The following is a 17,626-nucleotide window of genomic DNA, read 5'->3' on the forward strand; positions in this document are numbered from 1 at the left end:
AGCCGTGCTTTCCAAACTGGGCTGGGAAGAGCTGTGTGGGGCAGGGGTTACCTGAAACCATCTGATGCATCTTCCTAGACTGTTTGTGTTACTTGAAAGTAATTTACAACATTATGTTTTATAGTAAACTAAACACAAGTATTTATTGAGCCAAATGAAGAATTTGCTGAATTTTTAAATCCAGGTGCTTTGGGCATCATCACAAGGAAAGCCGCTGGAGATCATGTGGTTGGGTTGAACCTGTGTTTTCTAGGTGGGGAAATTGATGCAGAGAGTGGTGGGACCTGGCCTCTCCATCCTGGTTAGGGTCCTCTCTGGTTCACACAGTGAGCCTCCTGTCATGGTGCAGGACTCTGGTGTGCTCCTCTCAAGACCCCTGACCTCAGCAGAAACAGCAGGTGGCTTCTTCTCCTTCCCCTATGGGAGTGAGGGTGAAGCGGAGAGGCCAAGACCAGGAGGAAGGTTCTGGGCCCTAATCCACACTCTCCTAATTCCTAACATTGCTCAGAGCCTGGACCACCCTGCTTGCCCGTTGGCACCTCCCCTCCTCCACCACCCGCCCATCTGGACATAATTATGTAATTATACTGAGATATTGTTACCCAACTATATATAACCAGCATAGGTAACTGCTTCTGAGCATAATTACAGGAGATGTTTACAGACCCACAATCACATCAGAGTAAATGATAGCTTCCTTTCCTCCCATTAATATGCCAATATTAGGGACCTATCAGGGCCAATTAGCCAAATCCCAGCAGTGAGGGAGTAGGAAAGACCTCACGCTCTCCCACTATCTGCAAGACAGGAAGGGATCTCAGACAAAGCAGAGTTCCAGGATTTTGAGGACACCAAGAGGGTTGCGGAGGAATGGGCTAACATCTACTGGGTCCCTACTGTGTGTCAGGCACTCAGGGGAGGCCAGCAAACACCTAAGAACAATTCTGCAAGCCGGTGTTAGCATCCCACTTTACTCGTTCGGAGATTGGTTCTGAGAGGGCTGGCGTCCAGGGTCATTTACAGCAGGCGGTGGAGCTGGGCCCTGACACTTCCCCTTTTATGCTACCCGGCCAGGCCAAGACTCCCAGACCGCAGCAGGCCGGCTCTATGCCCCCTTCCTTATCTCTTCTCACTGCTTCCTCTTCCCGGCAGCCACCGCTGCCCCTGCTGGCCTCCGGTCCCCCTCCCACCCTCTCCAGTTCCCCAGCTTTGGCGCTGCCTTCTCCTGCCCCCTCCGCCCCTTCTTCCTGTCCCTGTTGGGTTGTTGGGTGTTTTCTCTCCAGAAGGGCGAGCAGTTGGGGCGGGGGAGGGCGACGCACAGGGCGAAGGCCACGCCAGACACCCGGACGGACCCCCACCCCCACCCCACCCCACCCCACCAAGGGCGCCACCAGGAGCTCGGCCTTGGGCGGGCAGACCGTGAGCTTCCACCCTCCCTCACACACAAAGGCTGCCTGCCCCCAGCGTGCGTGGGGGAGCAGGCTTGCACACACGCACAACTGCATAAAGACGTGCACACGGCTCATCCACACAAATACACTCCCACCGCACACAAGCCGTGCACACACACCCGCACCGGCACACTCGTGTGCACACACGCGCACGTATGTGTACCCCAGCGTGGCCCTCACGTACACCACACACACACACACACACACACACACACACAGCTGGGCACGCGCGCGCGTGGACCCCCAAATGCCGACCTCCGGGCCCTGACGCGCCCCTCCGCCCTGCCCTCGCGGCTCGCTGGGCGGCGCGCGCACAGACACGCGCGCACACTCCCCGCCCGGCTCCACGCCCCTGGCCCAGCCTGGGCGCTGTGCGGCGCGGCGGGCGGCGGGCGGGGACGGGGCGGGGGCGGCGGCGGCGGCGGCCGGAGCTCGGAGGAGGCGGAGCAGGGAGCCGGGAGCCGGCTGGCCCGCGCTCCTCCTGCCGCCCGGGGATTTTCCAGCCCGGGAGCTGACGCCGCGCACCTCCGTGCGGCCGCCGCGGACCATGGGCGACAAAGGGACACGGTGAGTGCGAGCGGCGGCCCGGCCCGGTGCGCGTGGGGGCGACCTGGGCGAGGGCACGGGCGGGGGTTCGAGTCTGCGTCCTGGCTCTGCGTTCACGGTCCCCCCAGGACCGCCGACGCCTGGCTCCGCGGCGCTCAGCTCTCCCGCCCGAGGTCTCCAGGGCGGTCGCTGGCAGGGCCGTGGCGGGAGTACCGAGGGGAGAGGACAGGACCACATCTGGCTTGCGGCTCGTCGCCGCCGCCGCAGAGACCCACTCACACACAGTCGCTCGCTGACACCCAGCACTGGCCAGCAGAAGCAGAGACACACGGGGGCAGGTTGACAGACAATGATACACTTGCTCATGTGGACACACGGGCACACTCATTCATGGAAACGCTCATGCTGGCACATACACTGTTATACAGTGCCACACATTCATCACATACAGTGACACACTGTCGCACACTTACTGGCACACACTCATCAACACATTCTTGCTGACAGTCTTTTTGGCATATATATACACAGGTCACACTCCAACACACACCAGCTCTAACACACCTTCATGCCAGCACACACATGTTGGCCTATGCTGATACACACATACGCTGTCACTTGCACTCACTGTAACAAACACTGTTCCTGGCACACACACATTGTCACCCTTCTGTCGTGAACGCTTGTGCTGGCACATATCTCACCAACACAGTGTCCACAAGACCACAGCAACACGGACCCCCGCAAACACACATCAAACTAATGCTGGTGCAGCCTGGAACCTCATGGTCACAAGCCAACAGACCCTGGGGCTGTTGACACACTGACTCCAGTCCCCACATGGCGAGAAGTGGAAACACACACACATCGTGCAGGGTGGGGGGGTCCCCCCTGGAGCCTGGGAAAAATGCATCGCATCCACTCTGTTTCCTTTCCCTCTGACCTCAAGGCCTGGGGGGCTGGCCAGGATCTGTTTGGAGCTAGGGGTGGGGAGAGGGGGTCCTGTCTTCTTAGGAGTCTGCTCTGCCTCAGAGAGGGAGAGGCGATGCCTCTGAAATGGGAACTGGGACAAAAGGGGGAGGCGGTTGGGGCCCAAGACAAGCTCTGGCCAGGCGCTCAGCTCGGTCTCCCTGCTTCTGCCCCTTCTCTCTGCCTACTTCCTAAGTTCTGATAGAAGCTTCTCCCTCATCTCCTCCCTGCACTCCTTCTGCAACTCCTCTTTTTCATTTTTTTCTTTCTTGACCCTCGTCTATCATTGCTTCCTCCTCTCTTCCCTCTCTCTCCATTCTTCCTCTCTCTCTCCTTGCTTCCAATAACTATTTATTGAACACCTGCTGTGTACTAGGCATAGTGTGAGGATCAAAAATGTGCAATACCCGTTCCCTCCCTGGAGGAGCTAACAGACTAGGGAGAAACAGCCCAGTGGTCATCACGTTTCGGGACCACTGACAAAGCAATTTCACACCCATTGCCATCTGACACTCTCTCAACAGCAGAAGAAAGGTCCTCCAGAGATTATTTCCATTTTCCAGAAGAAGAAATTGAGGCTCAGAGATAACTTGAGCTTCTGAGGTTTACAAACTGCTTCCCAGCCATCCTCCTGACAGTTCTTCAAGGAGGTGAATTTTCCTCTTCTTGTTTTCCAGAAGAGGAACCAGAACTCAGAGAGGTTATCTGACTTGCTGAAGGTCAAGAGGGGTCAGAGGCAGGGGAGAGGCTGGAGCCCACCTGGTCCGTTTCTCTGCGGCTCGCCCTCAGGCACTGCCAGCCCTGCTCTGTGTGTGCGTGGAGGCCCAGGCTGGTGGGGAAGGCTGCAGAAAATCGGGAGGCGTCTGCCTTCACCTCGATGGCTAGTCCCCATTGAGGCTGGCTGGCCAGCACCGTGACCCAGGTCTGTGTCTTCAGCAGGAGGATGTGTGAGTTTCTCCTCCAACACGTACAGCCGTGTCCCCCAAAGCCAAGATCCTCCTGACTAGTGGGGTTAGACTTTTCTCCCTGCAGAGAGTCAAGAGTCTGTTCCTCTCCTTCGTTCTCCTGTGCTGCTTCGCCATCAGGGTGACTCAGCTCCTCTTGGGCTTTGGTTTGCTTCTGTGTTTTGGGGAGGAGTGTCACTGCTCCCCTGCTGGAATAGGGTGTCAGCAGGATAGGGACACCACGAGCAGCCAGGCAGCTGTTGGGGACCCTATCTTTGGGGCCAGGGCCTTTTCTGTGACTCCCCCTGCTTTGCCTCTAACTCACTGGGGGAACTTCGGGACCTTGGGCATTGTCTTCACCTTTCTGGACCCTAGTTTTCCCACCTCTAAATTGGAGCTATCAATACTAATGAAAATTTGGGGCTGTCTTCGCGTTTACTGAACTCACTGGGCAAGGCAGGAGGTGCTGGCTGAAGCCTGGAGCCCAGGTCTGGCTAAACTCCATTCGATGGTGGCCCTGCTCTCCCTCTCGGTCTCTCCTGTAGCCCCAAAAGGCCTCCCTCTCCCTTCCAGACAGGTTTCCTGAATAATTTGGAAGAGAAGAACAAAATCAATATTGGGCCGTACCTTGCCTTGTTCCGTAAGCCGTGGGGTTTCACTTTATCTCTGACTTAGAAGAGGAAACTGCAGATATCCAGTACTCTGAGGATTGGGAGTCATCGCAAATGTCCCGGTGCCTGAATTTGCACCCGCCATATGAAAGTGACAGTGAGAATTACTCAGAAACTGCCACTGCCCTCTAGGAACTCCCAGAATCAAGGGGGAGAGAGGGGAGGAGATAGAGACCTGGATGGGCCTAGTTACATGGCGGGTAGATGATGAACTCTCCAACAAGGCGCTCTGGGAGCCATCACACATCCAGTCAACAAATGCAGCCTGAGTGCCAGGGGCTGGGGCTTCAGAGGGGAAGAGCTTTCCTGTGTCCCCAGAGGATTTGGAACAGAACAGGTGACTATAATGCAGGGTGACATGTGCTGTGGGAGGCTTAAGGAGGAGTCCCCAACCCAGTCCCAGTGGGGGCCATGGTGAGGGAAGCTTTCTGGGAAGGAGGTGGCATTGGAGCTACTGAGCTTCATCTAGAAGGATGAAGAGGCCAAGGGGATGGGATTGGGGTCGTCATTCCCAGCCGAGGGTACAGAATGTGCGAAGGTTGGAGGCATGAAGCAACACGTGCGGCCTGCGGGTTGGGCTGGGGCGGAGAGGTGAGACTAAGAGGGTAAATCCCGGCCAGTCATCCACAGCCTGGCATGTCAAGCTAAGGAGAGGATTTTCTCCTGAAGTCGATGGTGATTCAGAGAGGAGTGCGAGGAGGGGAGAATGGGAGCAGGTTTTCATTTCAGAGGGGTGGCTTTGGCAGTGGCGAGGAGGGTGGATGGGAGCAGCAGGCCTGGAAGCAGGGAGACCGATGAGGAGGCTGAGGAGGAGCCTGAGAGAAGGTGAGATCTGAACCAAGGCTGTGGAGAGGATGGAACTGAGAAATAGGAATACGGAGGTAGAGTCCAGCAGTCTTACTGGTTGGGTGTCTGGAATGTGTCAGGAGATTTACATGCATGATCTCACTTGGTTTTCCCAATGATCCTATTAATGGAGAGATTGTTGTTCCCATTTTACAGATGAGAAGACAGAGTAGGAGAGATTAAGTAATTTGTCCATTGCCATTCAGCCTATGAGCTTCTGGACCCAGGCCTGTCTGCCCACAAAGCCCCTCTGCTGCTCCGTGCATTCCCCCAGAGGGAGGGGGCTTCTCTGGCTCATACTTGGCCTCTTTGACCTCCCTGGTGGCCCCATCCTCAAACTGTGCATCCCTTCTGGTTCTTGCTGTTTCCGTTAACTTAATTGGTAACAGGAAGGATCAGAGTTACATGACAGGAGGGACTTCCTGAGAGGCAGTGGGATGGAATGGACTTTCCTTTCCTACAGATGTTTATGAACTCTTCTTTTTTGACAGGGGAGGCGGGGGGTGTGATGGGGACACGTAATCACCAGCTCTCTGTGAACCTTGGCTGTCGTCTTTCTTGGTGGTTAAGCTCTGTGTGACCCATCTTGGCTGGAACATGGGGAAGTCCTGTGGCTTTGGCCAGGGCCGCTTGTGGGGCTTCTGGGAGCAGAAGTGTTGAACCTGACCCACCGTCTCTGATCCTTGATTCGAGGACAGCCTCTGGGCTTCAGACTTCTCCGCAGCTCTCTTCTTCCAACCTCTTGCTTGAGGTTGAAGCCTCCTATTGACATGAGTTCAGGGGTTCTGAGTTGTGGGCTTGACACACCTCGGGGCTGCGGCAATGGAAGAACAATAGGCTGGGTGTCAGCATGCCCTGAGTGGCCTCCTGGCCTCTGTCAGGCCATCCTCCACTGCTACCAGACCATGCTGACCGTCTCACTGAGGCCTGCAGTGGGGAGCAGCTTAGCAGGGAGCATACTAGAAGTTAAGGAAGATGTAGTGAGACTTCTGCATAGATGGGTCAGGATCTCGGGGTAGAGATGGAGGTGATGAGTCTGCATCTCAGGCTAGGGATGGAGGTGATCGGTGTAGATCTCAGGGTCGGGATGGAGGTGATGGGTGTGGATCTCAGGATAGGGATGGAGGTGGTGGGTGTGGATCTCAGGGTAGGGATGGAGGTGATGGGTGTGGATCTCAGGGTAGGGATGGAGGTGGTGGGTGTGGATCTCAGGGTAGGGATGAAGGTGATGTTTGTGGATCTCAGGGTAGGGATGAAGGTGATGGTTGTGGATCTCAGGGTAGGGATGGAGGTGATGGGTGTGGATCTCAGAGTAGGGATGAAGGTGATGTTTGTGGATCTCAGGGTAGGGATGAAGGTGATGGTTGTGGATCTCAGGGTAGGGATGGAGGTGGTGGGTGTGGATCTCAGGGTAGGGATGAAGGTGATGGTTGTGGATCTCAGGGTAGGGATGGAGGTGGTGGGTGTGGATCTCAGGGTAGGGATGAAGGTGATGGTTGTGGATCTCAGGGTAGGGATGGAGGTGATGGGTGTGGATCTCAGAGTAGGGATGAAGGTGATGTTTGTGGATCTCAGGGTAGGGATGGAGGTGGTGGGTGTGGATCTCAGGGTAGGGATGAAGGTGATGTTTGTGGATCTCAGGGTAGGGATGAAGGTGATGGTTGTGGATCTCAGGGTAGGGATGGAGGTGGTGGGTGTGGATCTCAGGGTAGGGATGAAGGTGATGGTTGTGGATCTCGGGGTAGGGATGGAGGCGGTGGGTGTGGATCTCAGGGGGGATGGAAGTGGTGGGTGTGGATCTTGGGTTAGGGATGGAGGCGGTGGGTGTGGATCTCGGGGTAGGGATGGAGGCGGTGGGTGTGGATCTCAGGGTAGGGATGGAGGCGGTGGGTGTGGATCTCAGGGTAGGGATGGAGGTGGTGGGTGTGGATCTTGGGTTAGGGATGGAGGTGGTGGGACTGGATCTCAGGGTAGAGATGGACGTGGGAGGCGGGATTTGAAAGTCTTCAGTTTAGAGATGGTAGTTGACTTGGGGAGTGTGGGTAACATGGTTCAGGGAGAAGGCATGGCATATGAAGAGAGGATGGTTAGGGACAGCTGGGGCCTTGGAAAGCACCAGTGCCTGGGAGTAGAGACAGGAGGGAGGAAACAGGGGTGGCTGTGTCCTGGGAGCCAAAGAAGCAGGGAAGGACCAGAGGGTGAGCTTGGGGAAGATCCCTGGAATTTAGCCAGAAGGCAGTGGCTGGTAACCTGGTGAGAGGAATTTTAGTGGATTGATGAGGGCAAAGCTGGGCTACAGCAGGCAGAGGAGAGAGGAGGAGGGACTGCTTTTCTCTGTGCCTGGAGCTAGGGTGAGCCTCTGGAGGAAGGGTATAAGGCCCTGGGCTGGGGGTGGTGGGGGCTGTGGGTTTGGGAACCTGGGGGGTCAGGCTCAGCTTGGGGGTGGAAGGGACATTGTGGAAATATGAGCTGGTTACAGGGGAGCCACGTCTGTGTTGGCTTCTGGAAGAGGGGCATCTGACTCAGTCTGGGTTTTGGGGAAGGCTTCCTGGAGGAGGTGCCCTCTGAGCTGGGTCCTGGGGCTTGAGGAAGGCTTAGGTGTTCTAGACAGAAGGAAGAGCCTGTGCCAAGGTGCAGATGGTGGGTGCAGGTACGGGAGAGTGAAGAGTTGAGGCTGTAGAGGAAGATGGCAGCCCTGGCGAGCAGGCCTTCGATGCTGGGGTGGGTGGGTTTCATGGCACCGTCTCACTCATTTACTCATACCCCAGGTGGCTTTTTTCCCCAGTTGGTGAGCCCAATTGGTTTGGGGTTATTTCTGTTTCCTGTTTGCTGGTCCATTCTCCACCTCTGGGTCTGTTTATAGGAGTTGCCTGGCAGGGATTTGTCGACTGCGCTGAGCTGTCTCCTCCCTTCTTGCCTCTGCTCTCAGCTCAGGGGCTCCCTAAGTGCTGAAATTAGGTCTTTCCCATCAGGGAATTCTGAGGGTGGAAGCCATGTTTCCCACATTAGACTTCGTGCTGCGGTCTCCTCCATCAGATTGGGAAGTCCTGAAGGAGGGGGTTGGGCCACCCCTATCAGAAGGGCGTCCTGCGAGTGGAGCCTGTTTCTCCCCCAGCAGACAGGCTTCTGCAGGTGAGGGCCATGTCTCCTACATCAGACTGGAGGCTTCTGAGGAGAGAATGGCTCCCCCGTTCTCCTGTCTACCCCCTGACTATAGGGCATGTCTCTAGTGTGAGCCCCAGGACTAGAGTAGGTATCATCTCTGATGGCTCCTGGGCACCCTCACTCCCTCTTATGTGCAGGATGGATCCTGCCCCAGGGATGGCTTGAGTCCTAGTAGGGGGGTGTAGAACAGGGGGGTGGGCAGGATGGAGTGGCAGCTTTTGAGAGGGGAACAAAGGACTCTGTTGTCCCAGCCCCCTCCCGCCCTCCCCAAGGGGCCCTGGCAGGGTCGTCTCTTCGGAGACGCGCCTCCTCCTTCCTGGGACTGGCCCCATCTTTAGTCCCACTTTAGAAGAACTGCTTGTTCCTTCCCAGGAGACCTCGTGCCAGACGAGGTCCCCAGGAGGCCGGGCCCCAGGGACTGGACCAGAGAGTTCCTTGAGTTCTGTGTGACTGAAGTCACCACAGCCACTGCGCAGCTTTCCCTCTGCCTAGGGCTGGGCTGGCCTGGGTGAGACCACAGCTGGCCCTGTGGGTCCTCCTGTACCTGGAGAGAGATCTGTCCATTGGTCTGAAGAGCCTGGAGCAAGGCTGGGTGCTGGCTGATGTCAGGCCAGCGGGAGGCAGGACTCCTCACTCAAGGTCTGAGCTGTTCAGTGGCTGTGCAGGGTGCAGCCTGTCTCTCCAGGGTGCACCCAGAGCCCCGAAACTGAACGGGTGTGCGCCAGGATTAGGCAGGAGCTGCCTCCAACACTGGCCCTACAACTCATCCTCTTGGTCATTTTGCAGCTTCATCCCCTTCCCCAAGCCCATGCAGTCAATGGGCATGGATGCATTTTGGCAAAGGGCCAGGGGAGGGGGTAGGGAGTGGACTGCTGGGATGTGCCATCTCAGGAGGGTCCCAGAGGTATGCTGTACTTACTCATTGCTGTATGACCTTGGGCCTGACAGTCACCCTCTCTGGTCTTAGTGTCCCTATGGGAGTCAAATCAGCCAGCATGTGAAAAGCCTTTCTCCCTGAGTCATCTCTTTCCTATGTTCTGCTAGCAGGTTTGGGGATGACCTTTATTCTGGGGGGCCAGAAGTGGGGGATTGGACAGCTCAGGCCTCTGCCACAGGCCAGTGGGACTGAGACTGCTGGGGAGCTGGGCCTGGTGGGTGTGGGTTGTGCCCGTGGGCTCAAGTGCTCGCCCCAGCAGCCCCCTGCCTCTCAAAGCACCTGTGGTCCCCGGCAGCTCCTGGACGGTTGCTTTCTCTCCACCTGGGCTGTTCCCTCCTCATGGACATGCTCCTCTGGGTGCCCACACCCCCTCCGTGGTCTGATCAGCCTGGACTAGAGGCTGATTAGCATCGTGGGAGGGCTCTAGGAAGAACCAGATTTCCTAGTTTCAAATGCCAGCTCTGCCACTTGCCAGCTAGGTGACCTCCCCGCGATTCTTTAGCCCTTTCTCTGCTGCAGCTCCCTCATCTGTGAAATGGGGCAGTAACAGTGCCTGCACTGTAGGTTGTCGCGAGGATTAAATGAGTTAAGATAGATAAAGCTCAGAGACTGGCATAGGGCAGTGCTATGTGAGGTTAGCTCCTAGAGGATCTCTCACTGGGTCTGCCTCCCTCCCCAGGCTGTGAGCTCCCCCAGGGAGAGACCCTGTTTGATTCACTTTTGAGGCCCCAAAAGGTTCAGCACAAGCCTGCTTTATAGTTGGCCCTCAGTACACAGGTGGTGGCCTGACCCCACACAATGCCCTTCCTGTTCTTCAAGGACTGGATCACATGTGGCCTCCTCTTCCAGGAAGCCCTCACTGACCTCCAAATGCCTGGTGCCCTTTTTTTGCCATCTTCTCTCTCTGCACTCGTCCCTCGCCCTCTGCATAGGTCCTGGTTATTTGCGCACTTGTGATATCTTGTGTGAGGCTGAGGGCACCTGGCCTGAGTCTGTTGTCCTTAGCACCTGTGCAGGCCGGGCACGGCACTGAGCTCCATAAATATTTGTTCAACGAAAGAGGCTGAATATAGGTGTTTCACTGGGAAAAGATATACTTGGAGAGTGGACAGTGTGGTTAGTGAGGACAATGGGACATCATTGCTGATTTTGAAGTATCTAAAGGTGGCCCAGAGCCACAGGCCTAAGATTTTTCTTTGTGACCCAAAGGGCGGAGGTCACTGGATGATCGGCTTTACCTTGCTGTAAACCAGAGCCACCTGGCAAGGGGTCGGGTGGCTCATTCTAGCGTCCATGCCTTTACTTCTGCTCCTCCTCCGTCTAGAATGCCATCCTTGCTTCCCTCTGCTTGTCCAAATCCTGCTTTGTAAATAAGCGTCCCAGCCATGGAGCCATCCCTTCCTGGCCCCTAGAAGGTGGCTTCCATTCACCACCCGCATCCTCAGACGTTTACTGAGCCTTTCCTGCATCTGGGCAGTGGCCTGGGAGAGTAGGGAGTCCCCCTTTGGGATGGACGTCTGCATCTGGCTACAGCATATCCAGTGTGGTTTGACCTGGCCTGAGGTGGGGACCATGGCTTCCAATGACCCACCGGTGATCAACGAGCTCTTTATGCAGCTGGAGAGCCCTCCCTCAGCCGGCTGGCGGAGCACAGAACTCCCCATCAGCTTCCCACTGGGCTAGTACTCAGAACCCATCTAATTACTGAGGACAGGGTTCTGGGTGCTGGATCCAGCAGGATGCGGTCATAAGCAGCTAATTAAACCTCCCAAGAATTGCTCCTTGGCCCAGAGGAGTGGAGGGAAGGGGGTAGTGAGGCTCAGAAGAGATGTGAGAAGGAGAGGGATGCTCTGCAGGGAGGGTTCAGATACTGGGCCTGCTGAGCCGAGCTGGGAAAGGGAAGCAGGAAGCGGGGAGAGAGGGTGGGGGAGCAGGGAGAGAGACAGGCAGACAGACAGATGAGAGAGGGTGCTATCTGGGGACAGCACCCACATGAGATGAATCAAGGGCAGGGGCTCTGGTCTGGGAGACAGGGACCCCACTTGTTCACTGTCCCTGTGATAGCATGGATGAGTGTTTTCCTCTTTGGGCCTCAGTTTCTCCATGTGTCAAGCAGGAAGTAGCAGAGGCATTGGCCTGGAAGGTCTCTAGGACCCCTTCCTTCCCAGTTCTACAGCTGGAAGGGGAGAGGACGGACACAGCAGGCTGTGTTCTCTGCTGGATAGTGTGGCCTCACAGCCCTGTCTTCTGGCAGGGGTGGGTGTGTGCGGGTCTGATCCAGCCGAAGATTGAGTGGCTGGAAGTTAATCAGAATGGAAGGCTGTTGGTGGCAGCAGGCAAGCCCTTGGCCCCTCTCCTGCCTTATCCGTGCCCTGTCCTCATGACTGTCCTAAGGGCCGCTAACTAGTGTCCTCAGTGAGTGACCATTTAAGGCTGAGCAATGTCTTTTCCATCAGTCTAGGAATTTCCCAGGTGGCACTCCCAGGTAGGGCTCCCTGAAAGTAGAGCCACGAAGTTTGGAGTGTGGATTTCAGAGTCAGACAGACGAAGCTTTTCTGTCCAGCAGTGTTGCTCACCCTCTCCATGACCTTGGGTGAGGGTCTTAAACGCTCTGGGTGTCAATTTTCTCGTTTGTGACGTAGGTGGAATAGTGTCACTCCTGCATGAGGCTGCTGTGGGCAGAGAGGGTAAGGACTTGATGAAAAGTCACTGTTATTATTCAGGACCCAGAGTGGATCTCAGCTTTTCTGTCTCTGCCCGCCCCACTCCCGCGTACCCTCTCTCCTCCTGGCCTGTCCAGGGATGTGCGCACAGCTGGGTCTGCGGGGGCGGGGGCTGCCCTGGGCCCCAGGAGAAGCTCAGATGATGGCAGGAAAGGGAAGTGAGATTGCCCAGGACAGGGAGGGGCAGCCTGGGCCCCTTCCCTTTTGGCCCCTCACCCATGGTGGATTCTCTAGGAGGAAGTGGGGAGAATTTGGGGGACAGGAAGCCGGGGGTGGGGTTGGGCTTTGTGGAGGGCCCCAGGCCTCTCTCCCTTAGCCCCGCCCACAGGTGCTGGTGCAGAGCCCAGAGCCTGGTTTTCTGCCAGGGAAGCCAGCAGGCCAGTGTTTCACACACTCAGACAGCAACAGCCCTTCCTGGTTCCCAACCCCTAGCGGGAGGTGCCTGCTTGGAGCTGGGGCACTCGGAGAGCAGCGCCCGCCACAGAGGTCTGCCAGGTCTGGAGGAGAGGCAGCAAAGGAGGGGAAGAGAGCCGCCTCCCCTCCCCAGTCCCTCCCCACAGTGTTGGGCTGTGACTTGCCAGGGACTCTGACTCCAAGGAAGCTGGTTACATAACTCAGTACAACTCCCTGCTTCTTTCTTGCATTCCTCCCCAGAGGGGCTGCGGAGGAGGAGACGCTGCTTGGCTCAGGATTCCTGGGCCGAGAGGTCACTGTGACCATTCCCTGCGTGGCGCGGTGGTACGCGCTGCTCACAAACATCTCAGGAGGAGAGCTGTGTGTGCTGCCTTACTGCAGGCCGCTGGGGTCGGCTGTGTCCACTGCCCCTTCCCACACTCGTGGGGGCAGCGCTGCAAAGAGGAGAAGCCTCGTTAGAGGAAACAGGCAGTGTCCTGAGATAATTTGCCTGCAAATTGCCCTGAGAGGGGAGATGGCCTCTCTGCAGCCAGAGGAACAAACAGCCAGCATTTTTCAGCTTGTTCCACTCAATTTCACAAACATTTTTCCGGCACTTGCTGGGTGCCAGGCCCAGACCTCCATTCAAGGGATGTCCCCCGAAGCCGCCTGGCCCACCCCAGTGGCCTGTCTCTCAGCTAGTGGGAAGCTGCTTTTAGGAGCAGCTCTACTCCTGTGTCCCACCTGCGACCATGAGCTTTCCGGGGCCTGGCCCTGCTGGGTTCTGGGTGGCAGGAACATCACGATGAGGCTAGGCGCTCTGGGCTAGGCGTTCCCAGGGTTGGCTTATACCCTTTCTGTTCGGCCACCCCTGCCATCCCGAGGAGGTTCCCGTGAACAAATACGTCTGTGAGTATCTGCCACATTGCAGGCCCTGTGCCGGTCACCTGAGGATGAAGAGGAAACAGACAAGTCTCCTCCCTTGTGCTGCCTATATCTTTTGGGGGAGAGGAAATAGATCATCACACCACGCTCTAAGATGGGGTAATGGGGATTAATTTACACTGTGGGCAGAGCAAGCCCAGCGGTTAAGGGTCAGAGAAGACACTGGAGCAGGCTCTGGAGGGTGAGTCTGAGGTGAGCCGGGGGTGACGCTCATCTTGGCAGTCTCTGTGACAGGTGTTTTCAGCTGAGACTGTCTTCCTTCATCAGAGACTTGAGAACTCCCCATGTGCCAGGCATGGGATCACACATCTGCTGTCAGTAAGGGCTGTCCTGGGACTGCAGACTGCTCGAGGACAAAAAAATCTAGGGTGAAAAGTGAAAGTTCTGCCGCGTGGTGTCACAGTGAGTGTTTGGGCCCGGGGAAAAGGAAATGGGCAGGCATATGAGGAGACACGGGGCTCAGCAAACCTGCCAATGGAAACTAGGGTCTGCCCAGGGTCTCCTCGGGTGGAGTGCACGGGCGGCAAAGGCTTCCCTCAGGCCCAGGAGACCCTGTGGAGGTCTGACAACTGTTCCCTTCTAAGGGACATGAAATAGTTGGGAGACAGAGAAATGCTTCTTTTTTTTTTTTTTGTGAGGAAGATCATCCCTGAGCTAACATCCATGCTAATCCTCTACTTTTTGCTGAGGAAGACCGGCTCTGAGCTAACATCTATTGCCAATCCTCCTCCTTTTTTTTCCCCAAAGCCCCAGTAGATAGTTGTACGTCATAATTGCACATCCTTCCAGTTGCCGTACGTGGGACGCGGCCTCAGCGTGGCCGAAGAAGCAGTGTGTCGGTGTGCGCCCGGGATCCGAATCCGGGCCGCCAGTAGTGGAGCGCGCGCACTTAACCACTAAGCCACAGCCGGCCAGGAGAAATGCTTCTTATGAGAAATGCTGTAGGCTTCGGGGCTGGGGGCGGTGGGTAGCTGGGGGCCACGTGGGCACGTGGGCTGTCCCTGCAGCTCTGAGGGCCGGTGGCGGTGGCGTGGAGGAGAGCGACAACCGGATGGGTCTCTCACCTCCCCTCTACCAGTAGCTTTGTGTCTATGGACAACTTTTTCAGCCCCTGGGCATAACATTTCCGTCCTTTCTGTTATATCTGTGCTAATGAAAACAACCAGTGCGTTAGCAGGTCTCACCGAATGGGTGATTTTATTATGGGTCTGCATAGCCCCAGTGCAGTGGGAGAAACCTGGAAGCATTTTTAAACTCAGTATGGAGAACGTTTTTTTTTGCAACAGATTTTTTTTTTAATATTCTAAAAATGACAAAGATGATCACTTGGCATAATCGAGTGGTTAATATGCACATATTCATTTCTCATATTATTTAGAGTGCTGACTTCAGCAGCAGCGACTCAGTATGCATACTTGAAACGATCCAGCCATCTCTGATGTTCACCATTTTGCAGAGTCAACTTTGCAAAAAGAAAAGAGTAGAGTTTTTCAGTTGGAAGAACTTTCAAACAAAGAACCATGACCCAGTCCCAGACTGAGCCCTGATCCAGGCCACAGCCCAGCCTGGCTGGTTGGAGTGTAGAGCCGGGGTGGGGCGGGGGCCAATGTGCAGCAAGCTCTGTGGAGAAAAGAAACCCTACCCCTCTGGCACCCAACCTCATGGTGGTGGATACCTGTCCCCATCACCGAAGTGCCTTTCTTCTCCTGCTTCCACTGCCACCAGCTTAGTCCAAGCCCCACTTCTGGCCTGGACTGGTGCCATAGTCTTTTGGCTGCTGTCCCTCTGCTCAGTCTAACCCCCCCAAACCCTCCTCTTATTCTGAAATTCACATCTGGCCCTGTCCTTCCGCAGCTTAAAACTGATCAGTGGCTCCCCATTTCCTAAAGGACTGTCCACATTCTTCACTGGAGGCCCTTTGTGGTCTGTGCCAAACTTTCTTCCCACACTTCTTTCCCAGCTCTCCCCACCACACAGCCAATACTCTGGCTACGATGACTTTTTTGGATATTCTTCCACAGTCTTTGTACTTCCACACCTCTGTGCCTTTCTTCAAGCTGATCTCTTTGTCTGGAATGCCGTCCTGCTCTGACTGGTGAAAGCTCCCTTATATTTTAAGGTTGAAACTAACCTTAACGCAGTTCAGTTGAATACGTTGCGCTGGGCCCCTGCTGCGTGCTTGGGCATGAAGCCTTCCCTTGCCTCCGTGCTCTCCGCCCAGGCAATCAGTGCCCTCCTTCGTCCTCCCTTAGCGCCTTACAGGCTTCCGTGACAGCATGTTCTGTCGTGGTTGGCTGCTGATAAGTCAGTTTCCTGTGCTAGAGGGCAAACGTGTGTCTGATAGCTCTTGGACCTCCAGTTCCTGAAAGGGGCTGGCACAGCCGGGCAAGGTCCGGGTTTGCAGAAGTGCAAGCGCCACATGCACACACACGCACACACAGAGACACACACAGCTCAGACAAGTGGGGGCCAGAACTGGGTGGGGGAATGAGTCAGGGAAGACTCCCTGGAGGAAGTGAACCCTGAGCAGCTGATCCAAAGGAGAAGTACTCTTTCCCTCTTCTCACTTCCTGCCTGGCCCTGGTGCTGAAAGAAAACAGCTGAAACTGATTTTGAAAAGGGAAATGTATGTATTTTAAATTAGGAGTTGGGCTGTTCTAGCCTGGAGATGATTAAGCACAGCCCTCCTTCCTGCCTTCCTCCCTCCCTTCCTTCCACACACATTTTCTGAACCTCTGGGACATGGCTACAAAAATGAATTAAATAAAACATGTCTTTATGTTTTTGTATCTTCTTAATGTTCATGCTGGAACCTGCTGTTTCCTTTATGTGTCTCATTGGATCTGAGTCTTGGCGTGTCACTTATAGCTCTGTGACTCTGGGCATTCCTGTCACCTTTCTGAGCCTTAGTTTTCTTATGTGCACCATGGAGGTGATAATACCCTCCTCGTAGGTTGCAGCTGATAATGTGTGTGAGGTGCTGAGCAGGTGCCTCGACAGTGGTTCCTCATTAAGTGGGAGCCACCCTCAGACTGGAAGCTTCCTGAGGGCAGTGACCATGTCCAGTGTGTCCTCGGTGCCCAGTGCAGGACCAGGCACACAGTATGTTAGGGTGATCAGTCATCCCAGTTTTCCTGGGACTATCTCAGTGTTGCACCTTGGGAAACCCCTCAGTCCTGAGCGAATGGGGACACTTGGTCACCGTAGGCTACATTCTCCGTAAGGGTTTGTAGAATGGATACATGAACGAATGAATCATGAGGAAGGACAGAGGTGGTTCTCGGACAAGCAAGAGCAAGTGCTGGGCGGCTGGCTTGTGGGGTGAGAAGTGGTATTATGAAGGGTCTGGAAGGCCCAGCAAGTGCAGGTGGGAGGTGTAGGAGGATACAAGGCCCTGAGTCTGTAAGGCTATTGCTTTCAAGCAGATTTCAGACTTCCAGGGTCCATGCATTCTTCCTCTGATGCATCCAGAGAGAATGAAATTGATTTCCACTTTTCCGGAAGGGCCTATAATGAGCCCCCAGCTGCTCCTCTGCCTCAGAAGCTGGAGAGAGGACTATTGCTCCTCGACCCACTGTGTTCTGGCGTGTCTGCCCACTGCCTTCTGACCTGTCCACTCCAGACTGAGACAAGGCTGGGCGGAGGCCTGGGCTGGGAGGTGGGAGAGCAGGGCTGCAGCCCTATTCTCAGGCCTGTGCCCAGAGACTGAATGAGGCCTCAGTTTCCCTACCTGCTCCAAGGGGATACAGCCCTTCCTGCCAGGGCGTCTGTCACTTGTGGAAGGCCCCTTGGCGTGTGTAGCACATAGTGGGTGCACAATAAGTATCATTTGTTGTCCCCTTCTGTAAATGAGGACAATAAAACTTGCTCTGCATACCTCCCAGGGCTGTTGTGTGGGCCAAATGGGATGTGGGATGTGGGAGCACTTGTAAACCGTGTCATACCCTTCAAATATTTGGAGGTGGGGTCCTCAGTAGGGCTGCTTCTGCGGGCCCAGGGTTCCAGGCGCAGGTGGGGGCTGACCCTGCAGGCCCAG

General features: G+C 55.7%; 1 protein-coding gene across 2 annotated transcripts in view; it reads left to right on the forward strand.

Moving 5' to 3' along the window:
- The first annotated feature begins 1,882 nt into the window (after positions 1–1,882).
- Positions 1,883–17,626, forward strand: part of ARRB1 (arrestin beta 1) — an 80,741-nt gene continuing 64,997 nt past the window's right edge. For both annotated transcript variants that reach the window (XM_058545596.1, XM_058545597.1), the window contains exon 1: positions 1,883–2,018. In XM_058545596.1, the coding sequence (XP_058401579.1) occupies positions 1,999–2,018 (20 nt within the window). In that variant the 5' untranslated portion in view covers positions 1,883–1,998. The remainder of the gene's footprint in view (positions 2,019–17,626) is intronic.

Source organism: Diceros bicornis, chromosome 7 (assembly GCF_020826845.1).
Source record: "Diceros bicornis minor isolate mBicDic1 chromosome 7, mDicBic1.mat.cur, whole genome shotgun sequence".
Lineage (NCBI taxonomy): Eukaryota > Metazoa > Chordata > Mammalia > Perissodactyla > Rhinocerotidae > Diceros > Diceros bicornis.